General features: G+C 45.8%; 2 protein-coding genes across 2 annotated transcripts in view; one reads left to right on the forward strand and one right to left on the reverse strand.

Annotated features, from left to right (window-relative positions):
- Window positions 1-1,006: 1,006 nt before the first annotated feature.
- On the forward strand, window positions 1,007-10,753 carry GGCX (gamma-glutamyl carboxylase). The gene is given in 16 exon segments (XM_047747167.1): window positions 1,007-1,189; window positions 1,587-1,757; window positions 3,125-3,283; window positions 3,609-3,774; window positions 5,280-5,358; window positions 5,804-5,910; window positions 6,750-6,913; window positions 7,234-7,339; window positions 7,341-7,497; window positions 7,646-7,777; window positions 8,158-8,309; window positions 8,731-8,900; window positions 9,116-9,246; window positions 9,538-9,685; window positions 9,845-10,040; window positions 10,482-10,753. Coding segments are annotated over 16 exon segments (2,274 nt in total). The 5' UTR covers window positions 1,007-1,146; the 3' UTR covers window positions 10,675-10,753.
- A 2,172-nt stretch (window positions 10,754-12,925) lies between these two features.
- The window catches only part of MAT2A (methionine adenosyltransferase 2A), a 28,566-nt gene continuing 17,830 nt past the window's right edge, over window positions 12,926-23,661 (reverse strand). Inside the window, 11 exon segments of the mRNA XM_053447879.1 lie at window positions 12,926-16,295; window positions 16,298-16,391; window positions 16,542-16,724; window positions 16,993-17,084; window positions 17,087-17,210; window positions 17,377-17,461; window positions 17,463-17,521; window positions 17,606-17,718; window positions 18,219-18,341; window positions 18,443-18,520; window positions 20,910-20,989. Coding sequence (XP_053303854.1) covers window positions 16,255-16,295; window positions 16,298-16,391; window positions 16,542-16,724; window positions 16,993-17,084; window positions 17,087-17,210; window positions 17,377-17,461; window positions 17,463-17,521; window positions 17,606-17,718; window positions 18,219-18,341; window positions 18,443-18,520; window positions 20,910-20,989 — 1,072 coding nt within the window. The 3' untranslated portion in view covers window positions 12,926-16,254.

Below are 23,661 nucleotides of genomic sequence, written 5' to 3' on the forward strand. Positions count from 1 at the left end.
CCTTCACATACTTCAATCAGCACCAGATCAAATGCAGAAGCAGATATGAGAATCCAGCTGTTTCCAGTTAACCCAGACATTAGATTTGCATATGAAACAATATAGTACTACTTGTGCAATTTTTTTGTGGAAAACAAACTTTTTCCAAAAAATTATTTATGTAAACGTTTTATTTGTAAACATGGCTTCTTACTTTTTTTTTTTTTTTTTTTTTTTTTTTGTGACTCAATACGTATTTTAAACATTTCTCAGTATAAATTTCCAGTACGGTAAATGTGGGAAAATATAACCCACATAAATAAATGCTCTTTAGGGCTCTCAGTAATGTGTAGCAGTGTAAAAGTGTCTTGACACCAAGAAAATGCGAGTACTGCTTTTCTAGGATGCCTTTCTGTGATCCTGCTGGCCAATCCCATGGCAGAAAATTAGATATTGTAAGTGCGGTTCAAGACTCACCTCTAGGAATCCTCCCTGATCGACCACACTCTACGCGCTGCCCCTATTCTACATCTTCTAAAGCTACATCTACATCTGCAGCTGTGATTTCCGGTTTCCCCAGTTCATTTCAAACCTCTGGCTCTTGGCAGGTACTGGAAGAGAGAATAAAGCAACTCGCACCCTCTCCCTACGCCGGGACAGCCCTTCAGGTGCGTCCTCAACTCGGAGGTCAACGTCTTGGGGAAAAAGTGACATTTGCACCCGCATGCTCACGTCAGGGAGCACCGCAGGAACCCCACAACCTGGAGAGACCTAATGGGGGCGGGGGGGTGGGTCAGAGAAGTTGTCAGGACTCTGACACTTGTTAGGACTGAAAGCGCCAAGGGCTTTGGGACGCTTCATGGTAAGACTGGTCTAGCGGCTGAAGATGGGCGTCTGGGGGAATCCTGGCTCCTCCTCCGTCACCCCGTCCGGCGATACCAGCCCGGGCTCTCTCTCCCCGCGCCCCAAGGTTCCTCGCTCCGCCCTTTGCCGCCAAGCAGGGAGCAAGCGACGCCGGCGAGAGATGTTCACGACAGTCCTATCTAGCGCTTTCCGGCCGGCCGCACGCGTGCTGATGTGTCGGGGAGGCGGGGCTTAGGGAAGTGAGTCCTCCCGTCGCTACCTACTAGTTTATCAGCGCTTTGGACGTCTTGCCTCCGCGGAGCCATGGCGGTGTCTGCCCGGTCCGCGCGGGTCCAGCCGGACTCACGTAGGCTCAGAGTCCTCCCTTGCGGCGGAGGGAGAGAGGGGCTCTGTCTCAGAGGGGTGGGGGTGGTAGGACTGCCCTGAGGGACCCCGGGAAAGGGGTTTCTGTTTGGAAGGGGCTTGTAGAGAGAGGTTGCAGTATGCGGCTTTGGGGTGATGGTGACACTGGGGGCACTTTGCGGTTAGGGGGCTATAGTCTGAGAGAGGTTCTGGCACATTGGGAGATCCAGAAGGATCTGGCACTGCGAGGATGTTTCTAGTAGTCAGAAATAAATGGGAGAACCCTGATAGGGAGAAATCCTGGGGCTGTAGGGGCTGTGGTTTCTGTGTTTTGGGGAGGAGCCGATTTTAAAGCACTTCCGCCCCCACACCTGCAGATACACTTTTCTGTTTGCTTGCAGGTAAAATACAGAAAGACAAGGCTGGACAGTCTTCAGGGCCGAGCCAGGGCAGCGGAATGGGGAAACTCTTGGGGTTTGAGTGCACAGATGTTTCCAGCTGGGGAAGGCTGGTGACCCTGCTGAATCGACCAACGGATCCTGCCAGCCTGGCTGTCTTCCGTTTTCTCTTTGGTAAATGGGGTTTCTGGAGCGACTAGTGTGATGATGGGTGGGAGAATAACCATCGTCCCTTGCGCACTTCTTGGTTACTTACTAGTGACTTGCCTCCCTTTTCTTCAGAGCTGAAGATACTGATTTCCTGGAAGAGATCTTTGTGGAGTTTAGGATCAAATCTGCCTTTGTCTCCTCTGATTAGGGATTGGAGGGCAGAAATGCTTTCATCTGAGGCCATAGGAAATACAGAGGCAGATGACCAGAGACCCATCTTGCTTGTGGCATGAAGTTGCCCAGTAACTATACTCAGGACCAGACCTCAGAGAAATAGCAGGGTGACAGGGCTGACATTTTGGCTGTGACTCCCTAATCCAGTTTCCTTACTCATAGGCCACAGCATGTATGCTTGGAATGGGTTACAAATGTGCTAAGATATTAAATCTCTTAGCCCAGTCTCAACTGGTGGCAATTTTGCTCTCTGGCGGACATTTGGCAAGGACTGTAGACATTTTTATTTGTCACAACTTGGGGGAAGGGGAATAGGTAGCTACTGGTATTTACTTAAGAGCCAGAGATGCTGTTGAGTGACCAATGGTGCACAGGATAGCCCCTCACAGCAAATAATTAACCAGCCCAAAATGTGAGTAGTCCTGAGGTTGAGAAACCCTGCCTTAACTGGAACTGGCCTCCTGACCTGAGTAGCCCCTTCTGTTTTCTCTAGTGTGGTAAGCCAAATACTGTTTTCTGGGTGTGCTAAGAAGTGAAAAGTTAAGACGCACCATCCTAGAGCACTTTTTATGGCCTCGGAGGACAGAAGTTAATAACTCAAGGTTACCTGAACAGCCTTTATAGCATTTTGTACACTTCTCTTATTTAATCCTCATTGTAACCCTGTAAAATTCATTTTAAGGATTTTTATTTATTTGAGAGAGACTGAAAGAGACAGCGCACACAAGCAGGGGGAGGGGCCAAGGGAGAGGGAGAAGCAGGTTTCCTGATGAGCAGAGAGTCTGATGCAGGGCTCTATCCCAGGACTCTTGATCATGACCTGAGCCAAAGGCAGACACTTAATCAGCTGAGCCATCCAGGCACCTCCTGTAACCCTGTAAGATATTATGAGTCCCTTTCTCAAATAGGGAAGGAGGAATTGGCTCAGGGAGGTGCAGTGACTATCTGAGATCACATAGCTGGCATAATGCCTAGCACAGAGCAGACACTCAGTAATTAGTTGAATAATGAATAAATGAATGAATGAATTCATTTGTTGAATGAATGAATAAATGGCAGAGCCAGGGTTAGGTAAAAAGTCTGACCTGGAGCTGGGTGCTGTGTTCCACTGTTTCCTTTGCTGAGGCCTAAGGGTGCCTCCTCGACTGCCTTCCCAGGGCTGATGATGGTGTTGGACATTCCCCAAGAGCGGGGGCTCAGCTCTCTGGACCGAAGATACCTGGATGGGCTGGACGTGTGCCGCTTCCCTTTACTGGATGCCCTGCAGCCACTACCACTTGACTGGATGTATCTTGTCTATACCATCATGTTTCTGGGTGAGGGAAAGTATGGGAGAGATGGGAGTATTGACTAGCCTCCCTAAACCACAGAAATACAAAGCATGCCAGTGAATGACCAAAGTCTTAGGTTCATTATTTCACTTCTGCTGTGACTCCTAATATCATCCCGCTCCCTGTGTGTCATCTGAGCTGTTACCCCATGAGTCTTTTTAAAATGCTAAAATAACATTTGATTTTTCATTTGGCTTTGTGATTATAAAATGTCCAATGACTTTTCTTAATCCCACCCACAGCCTGTCCTGGGGGAACTGGGCCTCTGGTGACCCTTTGACCTCTTGATCCTCTCCCCCACAAATCCTAGGGGCACTGGGCATGATGCTGGGCCTGTGCTACCGGATAAGCTGTGTGTTATTCCTGCTGCCATACTGGTATGTGTTTCTCCTGGACAAGACGTCATGGAACAACCACTCCTATCTGTATGGTTTGTTGGCCTTTCAGCTGACATTCGTGGATGCAAACCGCTACTGGTATGATTCTAAGGGAAAGGTTAAAAGGGTTGGCTGGGTCAGGATGGTTACCAGTGGTAGGGGTCCGGTGAGGTCCTAGAATTTGCCCCAGCAAGCGTATTTTCAACCATGCTTTGCAAAGTGTGGTTACAGGGTCACACTTTGGTCCAGATGAATTTGGGAAGGGGAGGGGGTCAGTGAGGTTGGGGCATGTGGGATGACAAAAAGCAAAATGGCTCCATTCCCACCCCTTCACTCTTTCCATATCTCCCCAGGTGCCTTGATCTATCCACTTCCTGTAATCCACTTAGAAGAAGAGAAGACTAAAGCCAGACATAGATGTTTTCAGATACTTCAAGGGTGGTCATGTGGAAGAGGGAGCAGACTTTCTCTGTGTGAGCCCAGAGGGGCAGAGTTAGAGCCAAGAGTAGAAGTTGCTGTGAGGCAGAGTCATGTCAGAAGGAGAGGGCCCACCAGGGCTGCCCAGCAGTGCTGTCCTGGGAGGAGGTAACCCTCCCCCACCTCTGGCTTAGGTGACCATCTCTCAGGGGAGGTGGTGAAGGGATTTGGAGACAGGGTGGCAGGGTAGATGACCTCTAGGGATTCTCCCCATTAAGCAAATAGGAGATGCCAGTAAATGGGTATTGGGAAAAAAAATCTCAGACGATGCCTTTGTTAGTGACTTATCAGCCATTAATTATACCTAGACATACCCCTTTGTAAACCTTTAAACTCATTCAGATGCACAGGTCTGATCATATAAAATTAAGAGACAGTTTTGACAGAATGTTCATGAAAAGTTCCATTTTTGTAATTTTACGCAGTTTGAAAAAATACTTATCCCTTACTCAGAGCTTTCCCCATGGCCAGGCACTGTACTAAACACTTTACATTTTTCCTCATTACAGTGCCATGAGGCTTTTAACCACAAGTTAAAAGCACAGTTGTGCTTTTAAGCACAAGCTGCCCCTTCCCAACCTCTCTGCTCATTCATTGTCTTCTTGAAACCTGCTTTGCTTCTGTCTCCCCAGAATACATCTCGTTTTAATATCTTGGGTTTATTGCTTCTCTCCCAAGTTACCCTCCAGCACTAGTTCCTGACATCTAGGTCTCTGAGATGTCAGTTTGGTTTGGATATTGAGATTTTTTTTTTTCTTAAATGTACTATATAGTTACATACACCTTTAACTTTTCAAACACTCCCTCAAATTCATTCTTTTTCAAATTCAGTCATATTATGAAGCATTGTAATCCTTTTCCTGATTTGGTCCGTTAAGACAGACTAGTCGACTCACTAATTAATGGTAACCACTGAACCATGTGTTCTAATGCACTAGTAGTATTGCTAATATGACTGAAAATAATCACTGTTAAATTTGCTCCTATACTTCTAAAGAGCCTCAGAAGATCCCAGAGGACCAGAGAGGATAGGGGAGATGGCCTGGGATAAATAATTACACTTAAAAAGAAAGGTGGAAATGTGTGGGATTAAGAAGCTCTCCTTAACCTTACTACCCTTGGTGTAGGTCTGTGGACGGCCTGCTGAATGCCCGCAAGCGGAATGCCCACGTGCCCCTTTGGAACTATGCTGTGCTGCGTGGCCAGGTATAGGATTTTAGGAAAGCGGGGTCGGGGGGTGTTCTTCCACAGCCATTGTCAGCATGACCATCCTGCTGCCAGGCTACGCTGTACTCTGCCTCCCTGGAGCTTCCCTTTTTTTCCCCCTTTGGCTGGAAAGCAAGGCTGACTCTTGAGTTTTCCAGTCCCCTAGTCTCTGGGTTCTTTTACCTCGTCGTGGAAAGCACAGAGCTTTGTCCCTGCTAGCTGAGCGTCCTTACGAGAGATCTAGGCTTCATGACTCCCCTTGGGACCCAATACCGTGCCTGGCATTGGTAGAATGTCCATATGAGTGAAGATCTCAGATGAGTAAATGGAGTGAATGTAATCTTCTTTAGAGTCTGAGCTCAGATCAGAACTTAGGTCATTTTAGACCTGCAGAAAATCAGGTTCTTTTTTATTTGAACCTTCGCTTTGCATTTTGTGTTTGCAGATCTTCATTGTGTACTTCATCGCGGGTGTGAAAAAGCTGGACGCAGACTGGGTGGAAGGCTACTCCATGGAATATCTGTCCCGGCACTGGCTCTTCAGTCCCTTCAAGTGAGTGGCAGGCAGAGCAGGCGTCTCCTTGCAGCAGTGGTGCACAGCGGGTGACTCGCCTCCCTCGGGGCTGCAGGAATGGCTGCTGTTCCTGCTTTGCCTGAATTTGCCATGTGCTTTCCTCTGTCCGCTTATCTTTCTCTTCAGCAGCAGTCAAAGTCAGTGATACCAAAACATCTAGGTCTTACCTGCCCCTGGGAGACGTATGGTAGGGGCAAGAACAAAAGGAAAAAACTAAAAACTGAAAGAATCAGAATAAGGTGACCTGGTGCATGAGTCCGAGCTCCCAGCTCACCAGGACTCCTCGGCCAGTGGACTTAGCAGATGGAGAGTCCCTGCCCTGACAAAGCCATTGTTGCCACCTCTTAGAAAACTCTCGATTTCTCCCCTTCCTCCCATTTTTTCTTTCCTTGCTTTTTCCTCTGTTCTTTTTCCTCTTGCCTGTTATTTCCCAGTTTCAAACGTTTGATTTTATTATATTAATCGGGCATTCACCTTTATAGTTTCTTCTCCTTTATATCCTCTGTGGAGAATCTACCACCCTCACCCCTCCCCACCACCACCGGATGCCCTCACTCCTCCATCAGATTTGCCCTAGGAAATCTGCCCTTGGTTAGCACATAGGGTACATTAAAAAAATTTGAACACCTAAAGAGTATGGAAATAAAAGGGGGTTGGAGGCTCTACCACAGGGTGTCTTTATGTAGAGTTCTACCCACCTGCTTGGGTACTTCCTTTGGCAAGGACAGGGTGAGCAGAGGCACATTTGCTGTGAATGTGCTGTAAACGCTGGCTTCTCCAGTGCGCTGGTGGCTGACCTCTGTCTCCGATGTCTGCAGACTAGTATTGTCCGAGGAGATGACCAGTCTACTGGTAGTGCACTGGTGCGGACTGCTGCTCGACCTCTCAGCTGGTTTCCTGCTCTTTTTTGATGCCTCAAGGTCCATTGGCCTCCTCTTCGTGTCCTACTTCCACTGCATGAATTCCCAGCTTTTCAGCATTGGTCAGTACCTGTGGTCTGGTAAGAGGTGGGAAGCTACCGGTGTGCGGGGAGCAGGAGACGGCGATGGCCACGGGAGCTACACTGAGTCAGATGCAGTCACTGACATGGCAGTAAACAGGAGGAAAGGACTGGGGCCTCTGGGCTCAGCTTGTATGTTGCAGAGTAAGGCATCTCGGGGAAATAAGACCGCTTGAGTTACGAGCTGCTTTCATCACAGGTGGAATACTGGGGAGAGGCTTCCGAAAGGAGAGGGCTTTAGGGGTTTACCCATGTTCCCCCCAGCCAAACTCCTGAACACTTATTGCCTCCTCCTTTTCTAGGTATGTTCCCCTATGTCATGCTGGCCAGCAGCCCTCTCTTCTGCTCCCCTGAGTGGCCCCGGAAACTCGTATCTCGCTTCCCCGAAAGGCTGCAGGACTACTGCCCCTCAAGGCTACCCTCAACCCAGTGTGTCCTGCATGTATAAGAGGAGCCGGACCAAAGGTGGCCAAAAGCCAGGGCTGCGCCATCGGCTGGGTGCTGCCTTCACGCTGTTCTACCTCCTGGAGCAGCTTTTCCTGCCCTACTCTCATTTCCTCACCCAGGTATGTGCGACCTGGGGGTTAGCTAGGGAGGTGGCAGGGGGCACGGCATTAGGGAAAGTGTGGGGCTGGTTTTGCAGCCCCTGTGTTGGTTGAGGATGGGGTTAATAGGAGGACAGCTGGGCTGATCGCCTCTGCCCTGCCTTCTCAGGGCTATAACAACTGGACAAATGGGCTGTATGGCTACTCCTGGGACATGATGGTCCACTCACGCTCCCACCAGCACGTGAAGATCACCTACCGTGATGGCCGCACCGGCGAGCTGGGCTACCTTAACCCTGGGGTGAGACACCTGATGTTGACGACCTCCAGTTCGTCAGAGCTCCCTGGAGCATCAGGGTCTGATTTGGTCCTAAACATAATTGTAAAGTAAAACATAATCTGGGTCCATTCAGCCCTTTTCTCAGGAGCCAGGTTGACCCTTCTTTTGTTGAAATTAAAATAGGGTAGTGCCATTCACTTCTTTGACTTGAAATAAGGTTTGAAAGGTAAGTAGTAAAAAGCCCAGCAACGAAAAATTCTCCCCCAAAGACAAGTTCAGGTATTTTTCCCCCCTGGTCGAAACAGGTAACAGGCAGAGATCTCTTAGTGCTGTTGGCGGGGCATGAGCTGGCTGGGAGGTTGATAACGACGAGGTGGGACTAATGTGGGGGTTTGGGGCAGGTATTCACACAGAGCCGGCGATGGAAGGATCACGCAGACATGCTGAAGCAATATGCCACTTGCCTGAGCCACCTGCTTCCCAAGTACAATGTCACTGATCCCCAGATCTACTTTGATATTTGGGTCTCCATCAATGACCGCTTCCAGCAGAGGTGGGCAAGGGGAACAGAGAAGGGGAAAAATGAAGTTTCACTCCTTTTGCCAAGATGAATAGCCCATGTTCCCCAGTGTTGGCTTGCTTGAAAGGCTGTCCTCTCGTGCATGTCCCTGTTCACCTGGTTGTGGGCATAGCTGATTGCTTCCAGCAGGGGGCACCATCAACCAGAAGAAAAGGTAACTTTTTTTTTTTTTTAAAGAAGCTGTTAACGCAATTCTCCTCAGGTGGCTACTAACCCCTTATTCCTCCCCCTTGCTCCAGAATCTCTTGCCTCTTCTCTCTGTGCCCCACAGTGGCACTAACGTGCTGACATAAGCCATTTCTTCTATTTGGGAACAGTGATGAAAGGAACAGAACCAGAAATTCTGGTGGGTTGGGGGCTGTGGTCTCCTTAGAACGTGGTTTTCTTTCCTAAGGATTTTTGACCCTCGTGTGGACATCGTGCAGGCCGCCTGGTCCCCCTTCCAACGTACACCTTGGCTGCAGCCACTGTTGATGGACCTGTCTCCCTGGAGGACCAAGTTACAGGAAATCAAGAGCAGCCTGGACAACCACACTGAGGTGGTCTTCATTGCAGATTTTCCAGGTAAGGAGGAAAGCAAAGAAAGCTTTGCTGTCTTTCCCTGTGGCTTTCTTGGCCGGGGACACTGCATGTGGTAGAGGAGGGAGGAGCATTCTTGATGGGAGGAATATTCTTGAAACCTGAGGGGTGGTAGCGGTAAAGGTGTGATGTCTCTGTTCTGGCTGGGAGTGATTTCATCTTCCATAGGATGGGATGGGGAACTCTGTTGCCCCTGGCAGGGCTGCACCTGGAGAATTTTGTGAGTGAAGACCTGGGCAACACTAGCATTCAGCTGCTGCAGGGGGAGGTGACTGTCGAGCTGGTGGCAGAACAGAAGAATCAGACTCTTCAGGAGGGAGAAAAAATGCAGGTATTTTGCTGGAATTAACAATGGCAGAAAAGTTTAGATGAGTGGAGTTAATTTATCAGAGACTTAAAAGTGCGGGCTCCCAAAAAAGCCTCCTTTGCTTTTGATGAGGCTGTGAATAGCCTCATCCAGGATTCTAGAAGTCAGTTCCTTTGGACTCCAAAATGCAATGAGAAGAAAGTGCCTGGGTAAGGGACCAGGGTGGATTGGGGGACAGTGGGGAATGCACAAGGCACATAGGCTGCTGAGGGAAAGGTTAGGGAGTGAAATAATCCATTTCCTCCCCCTTGTCAGTTGCCTGCTGGTGAGTACCATAAGGTTTATACGATATCATCCAGTCCTTCCTGCTACATGTACATCTACATCAATACTACAGAGCTGGCATTGGAGCAAGACCTGGCATATCTGCAAGAATTAAAGGAGAAGGTAGAGAATGGAACTGGTGAGTATATGAAGATTTGGCTGAGAAAGCACCTGGTTATGAGAAATCAGGGCTGTGAATGAGGATATAGCCATTAAAGAATGAACTTGAAGCTTCTGACTGGTGAGAGTTCTAAAGGAATAATCTCAGTGATTTCTCTTTTTGCCATCTTCTCGGCAGAAACAGGGCCTCTGCCTCCAGAGCTGCAGCCTCTGCTAGAAGGGGAAGTACAAGGGGGCCCTGAGCCAACACCACTGGTTCAGACCTTTCTTAGACGCCAGCGAAGGCTCCAAGAACTTGAACGCCGGAGAAATACCCCTTTCCATGAGCGGTTCTTCCGCTTCTTGCTGCGGAAGCTCTATATCTTTCGCCGCAGGTGAGTTTTCCACAACAGTACTGGTTGATGTCATCAGATGGTTGTGAGTTGGGTAACTTCTCTGGGGAAGGTAATGGCAGGGTGTGTGTGGGGGGTGGTACTTTCCCAGGAAAGGACAGTCTAGTGCTAAGTATCTTTTTCTTTCTCCATTCTTTCCCTGACTTAATGGAAGAGTCAGTGACCTGTGTCTGGTGGCCTGCTGTCTTGTTCTGCCTCAGCTTATCACCAGACTCTTGTGGGTTATTCCTACCAGATTCTGGAATCCTTTACCAGACCATATAAAAAGTGGGGTGCCCTTCCAGCTGGGATGGGTGGGTCACTGGGGGATATTTTCACTTATGCCTGAATGAGAGAAGGTAGGACCAGCTCGCCCTAAGGGCTTTGGCAGGAATTCCTATGTAGAAACACTTTAGACTGGGTGAACTTTTTCCTCTTTTTCAGCTTCCTGATGACTTGTATCTCGCTTCGAAATCTGGTACTAGGCCGCCCTTCCCTGGAGCAGCTGGCCCAAGAGGTGACTTACGCAAACTTGCGACCCTTTGAGCCAGTGGGAGAGTTGAGTCATTCAAACACAGATTCTTCAAATCCTAATCCTCCTGAGCCAAATTCTGACCATGTCCACTCAGAGTTCTGACTTGGGTACAGATGTGGGAGCAAACAGTCATAGGACCATTTAAGCTGTGTAGTGGGAATGTGAAGAAATTGATATTTTATACATTTTTTCCTTTGTCTGTAGTTTTTTTTTTTTTTTTTTTTGTCTGTAGTTCTTTTAAATTCAGAGAGGATACCTTAGAGGAACCAAGGGAGTGAATCAAGGATAAACTTCATCATATCAAGGTTAAGGGGCTAAGAGGGGTTTAAAAGCAATATGAAAATGCCCTTCTAGGATAAAGGGGTAAAAGTCAGGTTTAACGACTGGCTTCTTGGGGAAAGAGATTTAATATACCATGATGACCTGTTTTCAAGTACTTGTTATATGCTAGATGCTGTGTGAAGTATTGTGCCTGTGTTACTATATTTAGTTCTCACTAGCCATTAGCCCTATTTGACAGTTGGAGAAAGTGAGGCTTAGAGACAGTATTAATTTGCTCAAAGACAACACTTAGTAAGAGATGTATAGATGGTTTGACTCTCATCTATTTTACTTAAGGTCCCATACCCTGCCTCTTGTAATTTGCAGAATCACTGACAATAATAATGAAATAATGCAGCTTCAAATTTGTCTTCTTAGTTACAGGCAAGATTAAGATAGTGGTCAAGTTCTAAATGCGCAGGGTAATTTTTTCTTCTCTACAGTTGTGATTTCTTCATTGTTACTATTATGTATACAGCCAGTAGTTTTTTCCCTAGCAGCTATGAGAATAGTTAGAATAGGACAAAGTCAAACAAATAAGGAAATTTAGAAGATTGGTAGTAGGTCCCTCAAGCTCAGTGTATTTAGCATTATTCTAGCCTTTAGTGAAAAGAGAGTGATGTAAAGTAGGAATTAACCAAACTTGGTTATGGATTAGGGTATGTTTGCAGTTATTCTGTAGATCTGGATGTACAGGGTGATTGAGGAAGCACCTGAATTCCTTGAAAACTCAAAAACCTGGCACTGGGCTAGGAAGTAAGAATGCACAGAGAAAAAAGGGGGGGGGGGGGAAAGAAAGCTCCTGCTCTGGATGCTCTTGGTCTCATAGCAAAGACCAGCAGTGAATTAGCAGTCCCAGCAACTTCAATAAAGGATGACATCTCTATTTTCAGGCTTCTCTTCCCATGCCCCACCCCACCCCCACCTCCTCAGTCAGTGGTTCTTTCCTCCGCAGCTGCCTTCTCACCGTACACAGTTGGGATGATTGTGTCCACCTCATGGTTTTCAGTGATGCTGCTTATTAGCTTTTTTTCCTGTGCTCTCCACCTATACATCTAATTCGCTCCACCTGGGTATCCAACAAAGCTTTCAAACTCTGTCCTAAACATAACTTTACATTCATCCCCAGCTCAGACCTGCTTCTCCTTTATGAGTGGCAGTTGCTTTTTTTTTTTTTTTTTTTTTTTTTTGGCCAAGCCATCTGAATCCTGTCTTGAGTCTTCCTTTTTTCTCATTTCTCAAATTCTAAGTTGTATCAGTTCTACCTCTTCTTCAGTCTGTTCATCTCTAGTACTTCCTATATTCTTTAGACCAGAGCAGGTGCAGTTGTGCAGGTTGGGCCTGAATTAAGGGCATCCCACTGAAGCCTGATTCCTACAAGATATGTGTGTGTGCTTTAAGCTAGCAGTAGCTGTTCAGGGTATCTTGATCACTCTGGTAAGAATAGTGTGGGAACACTGTTTTAAATAGTTTTGCAGATCTCAATGATACAGTATACCGTTGGCACAATGTCCTTTGCTAGTACAGCTATCTTCTGTTCCCCTGCAACTACCTGCCCGTCCTCCCCATGCCTATTATTGACTGGTAGAATAGTTCTTTTGAGGAAGGGACTCTTAAGAGTAGTTTTAATATAGGCAAGGATGCTATCCCGAAACTGTTAGTATACCACCTCTCTTTTTCCCAGTGAAAATGTTGGGGTGGGATGGAGTGGAAAGGTAGTCATCTTAATACTGTTTATGAGAAAGCTGTTCAATGGAATAAATCTGAGTTCAGATTTCAGGAGGAAATCAGGCCCTGTGCAGCCGTTATAGGAATGGGCTGTCAATGTCCCTTTTAGCCAGGCTTTAAAAGTATCCATTTTATTCTACTCCCAGCATTTGGATCTTTGTCCCTGACCCCCAGGTCATCCCTTCAAAACTTTGTAGAAAGTCGATTTCCTTCTAACCCAAACATTTTGACCTTTCCTTCCTACATGGCCTGCACTATCACCCCAGTGACATCTTTTGTTCTCATTCTCCCTGGGCTGCTTATTTTCACCTTTAGAATCTTCTTCCCCATTAGGCAGAAGACAGGTCCTTTGCAAATATCCTTCCCCAAGCTCCTTAAGGTCCAGTTTATCTTCTTAGCAAGTACTGAACCTAACAATTTCCCTGGCGCTGTCCCACCAGCCTATAGGCACCCAACTCTTCCCGAATCATTCCTTATCAGACCAGCATGGTTGTTTTGACAGCAATGTGTTGTTCATTCTCTTAAAAAAGCTTTTTGAAACTTTTTAAACACAGATTTAACTTTGGCTCCCCTCCTAACATAAATTTTTAAGCCTCCAAATAGGTGTAATTAAACATTTCTTGGGTCTCACTCACATTTATAGGTCAGTAGTAAAAAGTTGAACCATTTGATTTTCATACATGCTCGTGTAAACATGCCAAGTAGCTGTCTGTACTTTTAGCTCCTAGGCTTAAAAAGGGATGGTTGTAGTTCTTGTGTAGACCTCTCTGTACACAAACTCAGAATAAAGGTTTTAGAAACTTATAGCATCTTCACTATATTTTGTTAAAGTTTTCACTTTAGCTAGCTTATAAAATCAATTAGAACCTGGCCCCCTCACCACTGTTCAAAAAATTTGGCCAACTGTGTCATGTACTGAACATCTAACTTGCAGCCTTTAACATCTGTTTATAATAAAGGAATTAATACTTAAAGCATATTTAAGACTCTTTCAGAGTGGAAAGCTAAATAATGGGTTTAAGCTTAAGAGTAAACATTACCATTCCATGTTTTGTCCTTGATCTTGGACAAGTTTAAAACATTCCTGGTGGTTGAGGGGCTGCTGCAGTAAGGACACATGGATCTTGGCCATTTTATCAGTCAAAAAGGTAGTGCTGGACAAACAGATCAAATCTTGAGTATTTTTCTTCATGCTAGGGATCAGCTTTACAAACCTACTGAAATGCTTGCAGTCATGGTTGAAGGGGTATGAGGTGATTTCCCTGAACCATGAGAAGGTTTACAATTATTCAGGGATAAGGAATATATTCTTAGATCATATTCATTACCAAAACACTTTTAAAGAATAATGGACACAGTTAAGGTAGAACCTAGCATTTTATTTAGATCTTCATTAAACTGTTGGAATTGAGAACCAGACATACGTAATAAACCTCCAAAAATAGATCCTGAAAGGCACTTTCTGCTTAGGGCAAGCAGTCATGGAATAAGCATGTAAACAAGCTGGCTTCTCTGTACCACACCAGCCAAGTCCGCTTTCTCCATGGCCAGCCGCACCAGCTCTGCCCTCCCTTCTGTTAACACCAGCCAGACCCCCTGTAGGTCTAACCCAAGGTTTTTCTGTAGGACACCTTGGCCTACCTGGGAATGCTGGAAACATGTTGTTAAAGGAATCATGGTGTTGAGGAAAAAAAAAAAAAAATCTTTTAAAAGCTGCCATCTGAGGTGATGGCTTCTCTGTACTTACGCCATACCCCAGAATACAATAAATAAGCAATTAGAAAATGTTCAAGTATGAAGGGATTTCCTCCTCCCCGCCAAAAGCACTGCTCTCTGAAGGAAGCTGGTTTCTCTGTAGCTACACCAGCTGTTCAGAAAGCTCATTGGACCTGGTTTTGAAAATAAAACAAAGTTAAAACCCTGGGAGGAATTATTGTGCAGTGTGGAGTACTCAGTCTTTCTTATAAAGAAAAAAAAAAAGTTATCTGGTACCAAAGTGTGCAACCTACAGACCCTCAGGTACTGCCCTGTGACCTTCTCTGTATGACATCACAAGGGTGCCAAGTGCCTGTTTTTCTAGAGCTAGGAGTTGGTGGTTTGGCTAGTGCTGAAACCATGCATAGGGTTGGTTTACTAAATAAAAACCTTATTACGTACGTCCTCCAAAGACAGCTGAAAAGTGGAGAGATTTTGATTTGGTGCTATTTAAGAGATGGCAATTAAGAGCATAAGCACCAGGGAGATGGTTTAATGGTAACTGCCTTTTTTTTTTTGTCAGGCTAGAGCTCCAACTGGAACTTGCGTTACATGCAAGAGTGATTGGATAGGGAACACTCCCTGACAAAGAGCTACATAATTAGAAATGGATCAAGTTATAGGAAGGTAAGGGAAGGCTTCACATTCATAATAGAGCTCAAGACATTACAAATTCATGCTGACAGGGCTAGGGCATTGCCAGACAGAGGCTATAATGGAACTACAAGTACTTTACGTGCACATTACAGGACATTTTCAGCATTTGGTGGGAAAGTCAATGCAATTAGGATTTTAGAAGGTTGGGTGATAGGGCACAAAGGTTCAATTTCAAAAAGCATTATTTACTACAGTGTTGTTGGTTTTTTTCTAGGCAGTTACATGGATCACCTATGCTCACTAAATTCATTATAATGGTGAACAAAACACCTAGGGACAGAATAGCAAGCCCAACTTACAGTCCCCCACACAAGCTAAAATTCATGTCATTGACTAGGAGTGACTGCAACTGATCAGGAGCTGAAAGAGGACAGGAAAATTTAGGAAGAAGGGCCCTTTCCCTCAGAGCTTGAAGGCTTCTCTGTAGCCTACGCCAACAAGTCTGGGGAAAAAAGGCTAACACTTTCAATATTTAAGCTTTTTGGGCACTTCCCATGGGAAGCTGTCCCTACCAAAGTGGCCATAGGCTGCAGTCCTCTGATAAATTGGCTTCTTCAGATCCAGATCCCTGGAATATACAAGTCCGTAACTTAATATGTAGCATTCAATTAAAATAAAGCAAAACAATCAGCAAGACTCATTTTCAAGAGTTCTGGCAAATGAGTTCAGTTCTCTGGGGTTTGCTAGGAAAAAAGTTTGTGGCAGAAGTGTTTGTTACTTCTCTGGTGTCCAAACTCCTCGCACAGTCCTTATTAGTAACTACAGTTCTTGTTTTTCCATCCTTGGCTCAACAAATATGAAAACTTGTCATTATTCTGAGAAATTGCAAGTATCAAAAGCTCTTCTGAGATCATGGCATACTTACCAAGGTCCCATGCCCACACCCTGTTTATTTTCTTATAGCAGCCTTGAATATCCCACTTATCTGTACTAATTCTTATAAGTAAAATAAACATCCTTAGATACACAAGCACAAATCCCCATTATCAAATGTGGAAGACTTTCTAGGATGGTTAGTCTAAGCCATGGAGCACTGTAGTTTTAGATTGTTCTTAACATAAGCCTTTACTAAAGGCAATTTAAGATAACATCAACAGTTCTAGGACTTGAAACATTTCCCCACTGAGGAATCTTCAGACCTTCACCTTGATTTGAATATATCTCAAATATATGTACATACACCCACACCCTCATTTTTAACTAGCAATAGGCTTACCATCTTTACTGACAAATGACCCCAGGGCGGAGGTCAAAATTCTTCTCACAATCTCTAATAGCTCTCTCTCACTCTTCTGAGAGGTGCCATAATGGAAAATGGAGATAGACAATGGATGAGAAACTCCAATAGCATAAGAGACCTAAAAGGATTCAAATGTCATAAGAGTCAGTGTTTAAAAGACCCACACACTTATGTAATACCCTGGATTTAAAAAAAGACAAATACTATGCTAAATGCCCTCCCACTTGCATGCCTTCTAATCACTCCAGTTACACAAAAAAATATATACCTGAACAAGAACCCTTCTGCACAGACCTCCTTTAACAAGGGATTTGCCACCCAACGAGCAGCCATAAGCAGCTGAACGGTCCACCTTGGTATAATCTTTTCCTGAAAAGGCACCTCCTCCATGAGCTCCCCAACCGCCATAAGTGTCCACAATGATCTTACGGCCAGTCAAACCAGCATCACCCTGAAATTACAGGATTTAAGTCACTTTATACTTAGTGCTTTCCAATAAACGGTTCTGTATCAGGTTTGTTAAACACCTATTCTGTATCACTCAGCAAATTTCCTCAGAAGAATCAAATGCAAAAAAACCAAAAACTATACTTTGGCTAATAAAATGTGAAAGCATCTGGCTGTTTTCTAACCCCCGCCCAAAAAAGGTGACAATAGTCAAATTTGCTAGTCAACATAACAGAAAATTCAATAAAGTTGAACTGTATATAAGGCCTTACCTGAGGCCCACCAATAACAAATCTGCCACTTGGCTGTAGATGATAGATTGTATCCTCATCAAGATATTTTGCAGGTACAACTGCTTTGATGACTTCTCCTTTAGGGCATCCCTCATCTCATCAAGGCAAACCTCTTCATCGTGCTGAACGAGTATAACAATTGTGTGGACTCTGATGGGAAGTACAGCACCCTCGATCCTGCATGTATGCACAGTCACCTTGAAGACAAAGCAGATGATCAGAGCATCAGTTTTTACTAGATACAGAGCCAAGACAAACCTAAATTATAATACAAAGGATAAATACTAGTCTTTTTCCAGTTAGCTTTAAACAAGTTTACTGATGTTCTGTGAAGTATGTGTAATCCAGCTTTATAATCATCACTTACTTGAGTTTAGAATCTGGACGTAACCAAGGCAACGTGCCATTGCGGCGTAGTTCAGCCAGTTTTGCATTGAGCTTGTGGCTAGACAATAGTTAAAGGCATACATTCCTCAGTTTCATCAGTGGCATAACCAAACATCAAACCCTAAAAAAGGAAAAAGTCAATGTCATCAATCCAAGCTTTGGAATTTAATGTTAGAAGAGACGCAGATAGTCTACACCAAGGTACCTGGTCCCCTGCACCAATGTCTTCCTCGTTCCGGTCAAGATGAACACCTTGAGCAATATCTGGTGACTGTTGCTCCAAGGCTACCAGCACATTACAAGTCTTGTAGTCAAACCCTACAAACAAAACAATGCCTTAAGGAAAAAAAAGGGGGGGGGGGCACAAAGAAATACCAATGCTTTCTATTTACAACAAATGTCTAGAATTTTAAATACTGCTAAATCAAATACAGGTACCCCCCCCCCGCCTTTTCTAAAGTGTTTCACACCTTTAACAAAGACCTATACCAGTACTTGTTTTCATTGACTGAAAAAAATCTGCAGAGGATTTCTGCTTTTACCAAAAAAGCTACGTACTAATGTAGGTCTATTGTAAAAATGAAGCCTTTGCCTCATTTTGGCTTCCAGGTTGCACAGGAATGTCCCATTTTTGGATGGCAAGGGGAAACTTGTACACCTAAAACTTGGAACTTTAAGAGAATTAAATAGGGCTGGAACAACACAGATAGTAAAACTGTACAACTGGGATTAATGGTTTAGCAGGAACACTCTGAAGACAGAACAGAGTTGAAAACATGGAAAAATGAGCTTAGAAATGCCAACTCATTAAAACACACCTTTGGAAGAATCATCATATCCAATGTGTTTAATGGTTTCACGAACCACTTTCTGATAGTCAACAGCAGCTCTGGATGTAATTTCCCCAGCAAGAAGGATCATTCCAGTTTTTGCAACAGTTTCTAATAAAAGATAAATTCACACTCAAATGTCACTCTTATGAAGTAATTTTCACAGTGTTACCTTTTCATCAGTTGGTAAGCAAGCAATGTTTAGAACCTACCACAAGCCACTTTGGCATCAGGGTCCTGCTGAAGGTGGGCATCAAGCACAGCATCGCTGATCTGGTCACAAATCTTATCTGTGGAAAAAAGAATCCCGGCTCAATCTCTTTCTCTTATGGTCAATGTAAGTATGTTGTTCCTCCTTATAAGTACTGCTGTACAGATCTTTGGGGGAACCTTTTAAAATCTGGTAAATGGGCACCTGAATGGCTCAGTCGTTAAGCGGCTGCCTCCGGCTTGGGTTGTGGCCCCAGGGTCCTGGGACAGAGCCCCACATCAGACTCCCTGCTCACTGGGAAGCCTGCTTCTCCCTCTCCCACTCCCCTGCCACTTGTGTCGCTCTTTGTCAAATAAGTAAAGTCTTTAAAAAGTAGTAACAATAATAAAAATTGTGGTAAAACCTACAGAACATAAAATTTACCATTTAACCATTTACAAGCATGGAATTCAGTGGAATTTCAAAATATGGAGATCTTAATTGCTGTCTAATTATAAGTACTGCTTTACCAGAAACCATTTGCCAAATGATGGATAGATATAATGCTGCATATTACTTGAAAACTTGACACCAGCCTTAATATAGCTGCAGCACAAGCTCACCAATTCAGATCAGCCAGCAGAATGCCCAGCACGTTTAATACATTTAAATTCACTGTGATACATGCCTTAGAAGGATTTTTTTACACCTTAGAAGGATTTCATCCCATTTCTAAAGTATTTCAGACATTTTGAAAAATTAAGTTCCCAGGCAAAACAATTTCCACTGTTAAACAGAAGAGCCAGGTAATTGGAATTAAATCAAGTTAAGGCAGAAAGTTTATCTTCAAACTGAAAGGCAAAGCTGGGAAACATTTTGCTTTACAGTATTATTTCTCAAGGACAATTATACTGACATTTTATCCCCCAAATTTAAAGTCTTCATTATAAATCTAAGCAACGAGAAAGGTGAACTGTTTTCTTCCCTTGTTACCAATTTCTCCCTGATCATAGGAAACACTAATCAGAGCAACAGAAAATGTCAAAGAGTTAGTAAAATCGCGCTTCATGAACAGAAAGAATAAAATATCTGAATCTGCCAAAGTGTAGTCCAGGAAAATGAGCTGAACAGGCTGGAAAATGTCCAAATGTATTCCGAATCCTTGTTTCTTCTTCCCCACTTCATTGCCATCTATTAAGTGGGAAAACAGAAATACCTCCCCTAGAGATTCCAGGGGAATTGAATTTTCTACAATTATCGGAAACAATTAAAGCAGAATGTGTATGGCAGTCAACTCAGAAGCTCAAGACTTAATTTACAACCTGCTATATGTGCCTATACCTTAAGTGACTAAATTAATAAAAAGTGAATCAAATACATGTGAAGTTCTCAACACTTGAGGGAAGGCAGGTAACCCCACCAGAACACGTGACCTTCCCTCATCAGGATCTTGGCATCTGTCCTCTCCCACACCGGTAGGTTGCTTGTGGATTTCATCAGAGGCACAGCAGACTTACTAAAACAGAAATGGATTCTTAAGACCATTAAGAATTTAGATAACCTATGTCACCGTGGTCCATCCCAAGAAAAGGCAGAAACCTGTACAGTAAAATAGTTATGTCCACTAGGTGATGTTTTCAGGCTGAGATTGAAAGTTCCTTGAAACAGCTTCATTCGTTCACGTGTAAATTGATCTCCATAATGGCGGACTAGTGGACAAAGCCCAGAGAAGGAAATGTTCGGCAAACCTTACCTAACGGTAAAGCACCCAAGACTTTAAAGGGAAATCCAAAGCAATTGCAGCTTACACTTATTCATGTTTCCTATCCTTTTCAAACGTGGTCCAAATAAGGAAGGCCTCCCCCAACCTGCGCTATATTTAGTTGGAGACTGTCACCTGAGAGGCAAGGCCATATATTGCCGAACGGGCACGTCCGTCGTCTTCTGGGGGCTGTAACAGCCCAGGCAAGGAATTAACAGAGACAGCACGCGTCCCGAAGTCCGGGCCCCCCACTCCGCACACCCGACGCGCCGGGAGCCGGACGGCTCCCCCCTCGCCCAGATGCCACATGCGGGCAAACACGTGGTTGCGGCCTGCAATGCGGGGCGCGCGCTCGCCGAGGACCGGCCCGCGAGCACTCAGGGCCGGTCGCCCACTCGAGGGCTTCAGACGGCGGGGCGGAGATGAGGAAATAGTGCCCTCCCCGAGTGGAGCCACAGCTGCCCCGGCCCCCGCCCTTCTCGTTTCTGGAATCTTCCGCATGCCGAGCGCGCGGCCGGATGGAAGGGAGGAGAGGAGAGGAAGGGGGGAGGGAGTGGCGGCCACGCGCCTCGGCACCGGCGGCTCCACGGGAAGGCGCGCGGCCGCCGCTCTTCTCACCCCCCCCGCCGGCGAGGGCAACCACGTGGGCAACCGCCGCTGGCGGGTCCCTGCCGGCCCTGCCCACGCCCCCCCGCCCCTCACTTCGCTCCAGGGCCCGTCACCTCACCTGGGTGGCCTTTCCCCCACAGACTCCGAGGTGAAGAGGAACGTGCCCTCCTCGATGAACGCCGCGTGAAAGCCGTTGAGCTGCCCGTTCATGTTGGTGTTCGTAGCGGTAAGTGTAAGTGCGTTGAGAGAAAAGGAGCGGCGAGGCGACAACTGCGAATGCACAAGCAGAAGACAGCGTTCTACTCAGCTCGGGCGGGCGGCGCGGAGCGAACGAGGCGGCGGGCGATGCGGCCCAGTATTTATACACAGCGCCCGCGCGCGCCCGACACGGGCCCCGCCCCTCGGCGCCGCGCGCCAATGCGCCACTCGCGCGGGGGTAGGCCGAAGGGGAGGTGCGCGGAAGGGTAGCCCGGGCTGAACCACTCCGCGGGGTAGGGGGAGCGAGCGGAGCTAACGCGCCCTTCCTGCGAATATTTAGTTATATTAAGCACTTCTAACAAGGGCCAAGTGGAAGTGCGAGTATTTGAGGTCCTTGTACCCTTCCGTGCTCGAAGTGAAAGGAAAAGCGACGAAGACTTTATGGGCGTCTTCCCCTTGCTGGGACATGGCACTTCCCTTCCGACCGTTGACCGAGATGTCTGTCCGCGAGGTCGCGTCCCCCAGCGGTGACGAAGAGAATCGGCCAAGGTTTTGTCCTCAGGCTCTGCCAGAGGGTCTTTCCGGCCGGCCCCGCCTTTAGATACCCTGGGGACGGGGAGCCAGTGGCCCTCGGCCATGTGAAAGTGGCCATCTTGGCTGGTCAGCGCACTATTCTTCGCACGGCCTTATTCATCCCCATCCGGCGCTCAGCTGGGGGCTGGAATTCCTGGGGGTTGCTAGTAATTTCTTGGTTAATGCCTCGGTGGTGAAAATGGCCGAAAAGCAGAATAACGGGAGTTCTGTCATCGATTGCCGTCTTACTTCCACCACAGCGCTAAAGTTTCTGAGGGAGGCCCTTTCCCTTTGTTGCTCCTGCAGTGAGGGCCGTACTCCAGCCCCTTCTTCGGCTCAGGCCTTTTCTCCGTCCAAGAAAGGAGGCCCCTCACAAGGCTGACCTGGCACTTGCTGACTTTCCTATGTCTCTGACGGGAAAATAATCACTGTTCAGAGTGTCCTTTCAGTCCTCTGTTCAGGAGACTGTTGAATATTTTTCTTGGGGGGAAAGCCCTGTTTTAGCCTTTGTATGTGATTAAGCAGATCTCTTAGTAAGATGAAATGGTCCATTTCATGAAGCTTTCACTTTAAAAGATCCACCTGCGTTTGTCCCAGTTTTGCCCATGAAGGGAATTACAGGGAGAGAAGAAGAAAAGAACAAAACAAAACTTGAGCCAACAAGGAGTAGGAAGTCGGGAACGGATTTCATGGAGTCGCGTTTGGAAGAAGCCCACAAGTGGAAAGGAGGGCAGGTGTCACTTCCTATCCTCCGGGGGCTGAGACGTCGTGGGGGACTGGCGGGGGCTGCGGTCCTGGTGGTCCCGCATGCATTTAACATAGGGTTTAGTGATGTTTTTAGGGAAAGGCCTGCTCCTAGGATAGGATGCATGTTTCCCTGGGAAGATGGAAGAGACCCCTTGGAACAGCCTCCAGCTGCTTTAACGCTCAGAGAATCAGCTAAATTCTGAAGAACAGTCCTGTCAGCGCTGGAGAAAGGTGGGAGTTTGCCATTGGGAAACAATGGAAGCCCTTGGGCTGTGCTAGAAGCTTTGACAAAGGAGGTTAGGGAAGGACTCATGATCTCTTAGACTTTTCTGACCACATCCATGGTGGCTCAAAGCATGCAGCGAGGTTAAATCACGGAAGAGACAACATGTATGTTTTTATTTTTAAACCACAGAAAAACAACTGTATAAGACTATTTCATAATTTTTCTTGTTTTAGTGTATTTCATTTTTTTTTTAAAGCAGAATGCTGATTTATTAACTCACAATGAGTAATAAAATTGCCAACTGGAACAAATTGCGTGTGTAGGCTGGTCAGTGCATTATCTCCCAGCAGAAAAATCTATATGGGAAGCCAGAATATAATTAGAAGGTTATTTGGTTAATATGGAGTCAGAACAAGGGGATTAGTTAAATTTAATGATTAGCTCATTAAACCCGGATACCCCTATGCTACCAAACTCCACAGTGGGGCTGTTCCTGCCAAGGAGATTAGCATCAGCTGTTCATACTTGCTTACCTACTTCTCTTTCTTGCTCATAGCATGTGTAATATAGTGGTTAAGAATAAGGGGTTTTGGGATGCCTGGGTGGCTCAGTTGGTTAAGCAGCTGCCTTCGGCTCAGGTCATGATCCCAGCGTCCTGGGATCGAGTCCCACATTGGGCTCCTTGCTTGGCGGGGAGCCTGCTTCTCCCTCTGCCTCTGCCTGCCATTCTGTCTGCCTGTGGCTCGCTCGCTTCTCCTCTCTCTCTGACAAATAATAATAAATAAATAAATAAATAAATAAATAAATAAATCTTTAAAAAAAAAATAAGGGGTTTTGGAGTCAAGCCTCTGCCACTTATTAACAGTGTTGAGCAAACAGCCTCTACATTTCAGTGCCTCAGTCTGTAAAATTGGCATACTAATAGTACTATCGTAGGATAGTACTATTGTACAAACTATATGTTTCAAGGATTAAATGAAATCATGCAAGTAGTTTTTAGCTTTAGAACATAATAGGCATTTTTTTAAACATCAGCTGTAAAAAAATAACCCTTCCGTGGCTTCTAATGTCTGTTCGGATAGAGAATAAAATCCCTCCATATCCGAATATGATTTGACTGTTCATC

Source organism: Lutra lutra, chromosome 9, assembly GCF_902655055.1.
Source record: "Lutra lutra chromosome 9, mLutLut1.2, whole genome shotgun sequence".
Lineage (NCBI taxonomy): Eukaryota > Metazoa > Chordata > Mammalia > Carnivora > Mustelidae > Lutra > Lutra lutra.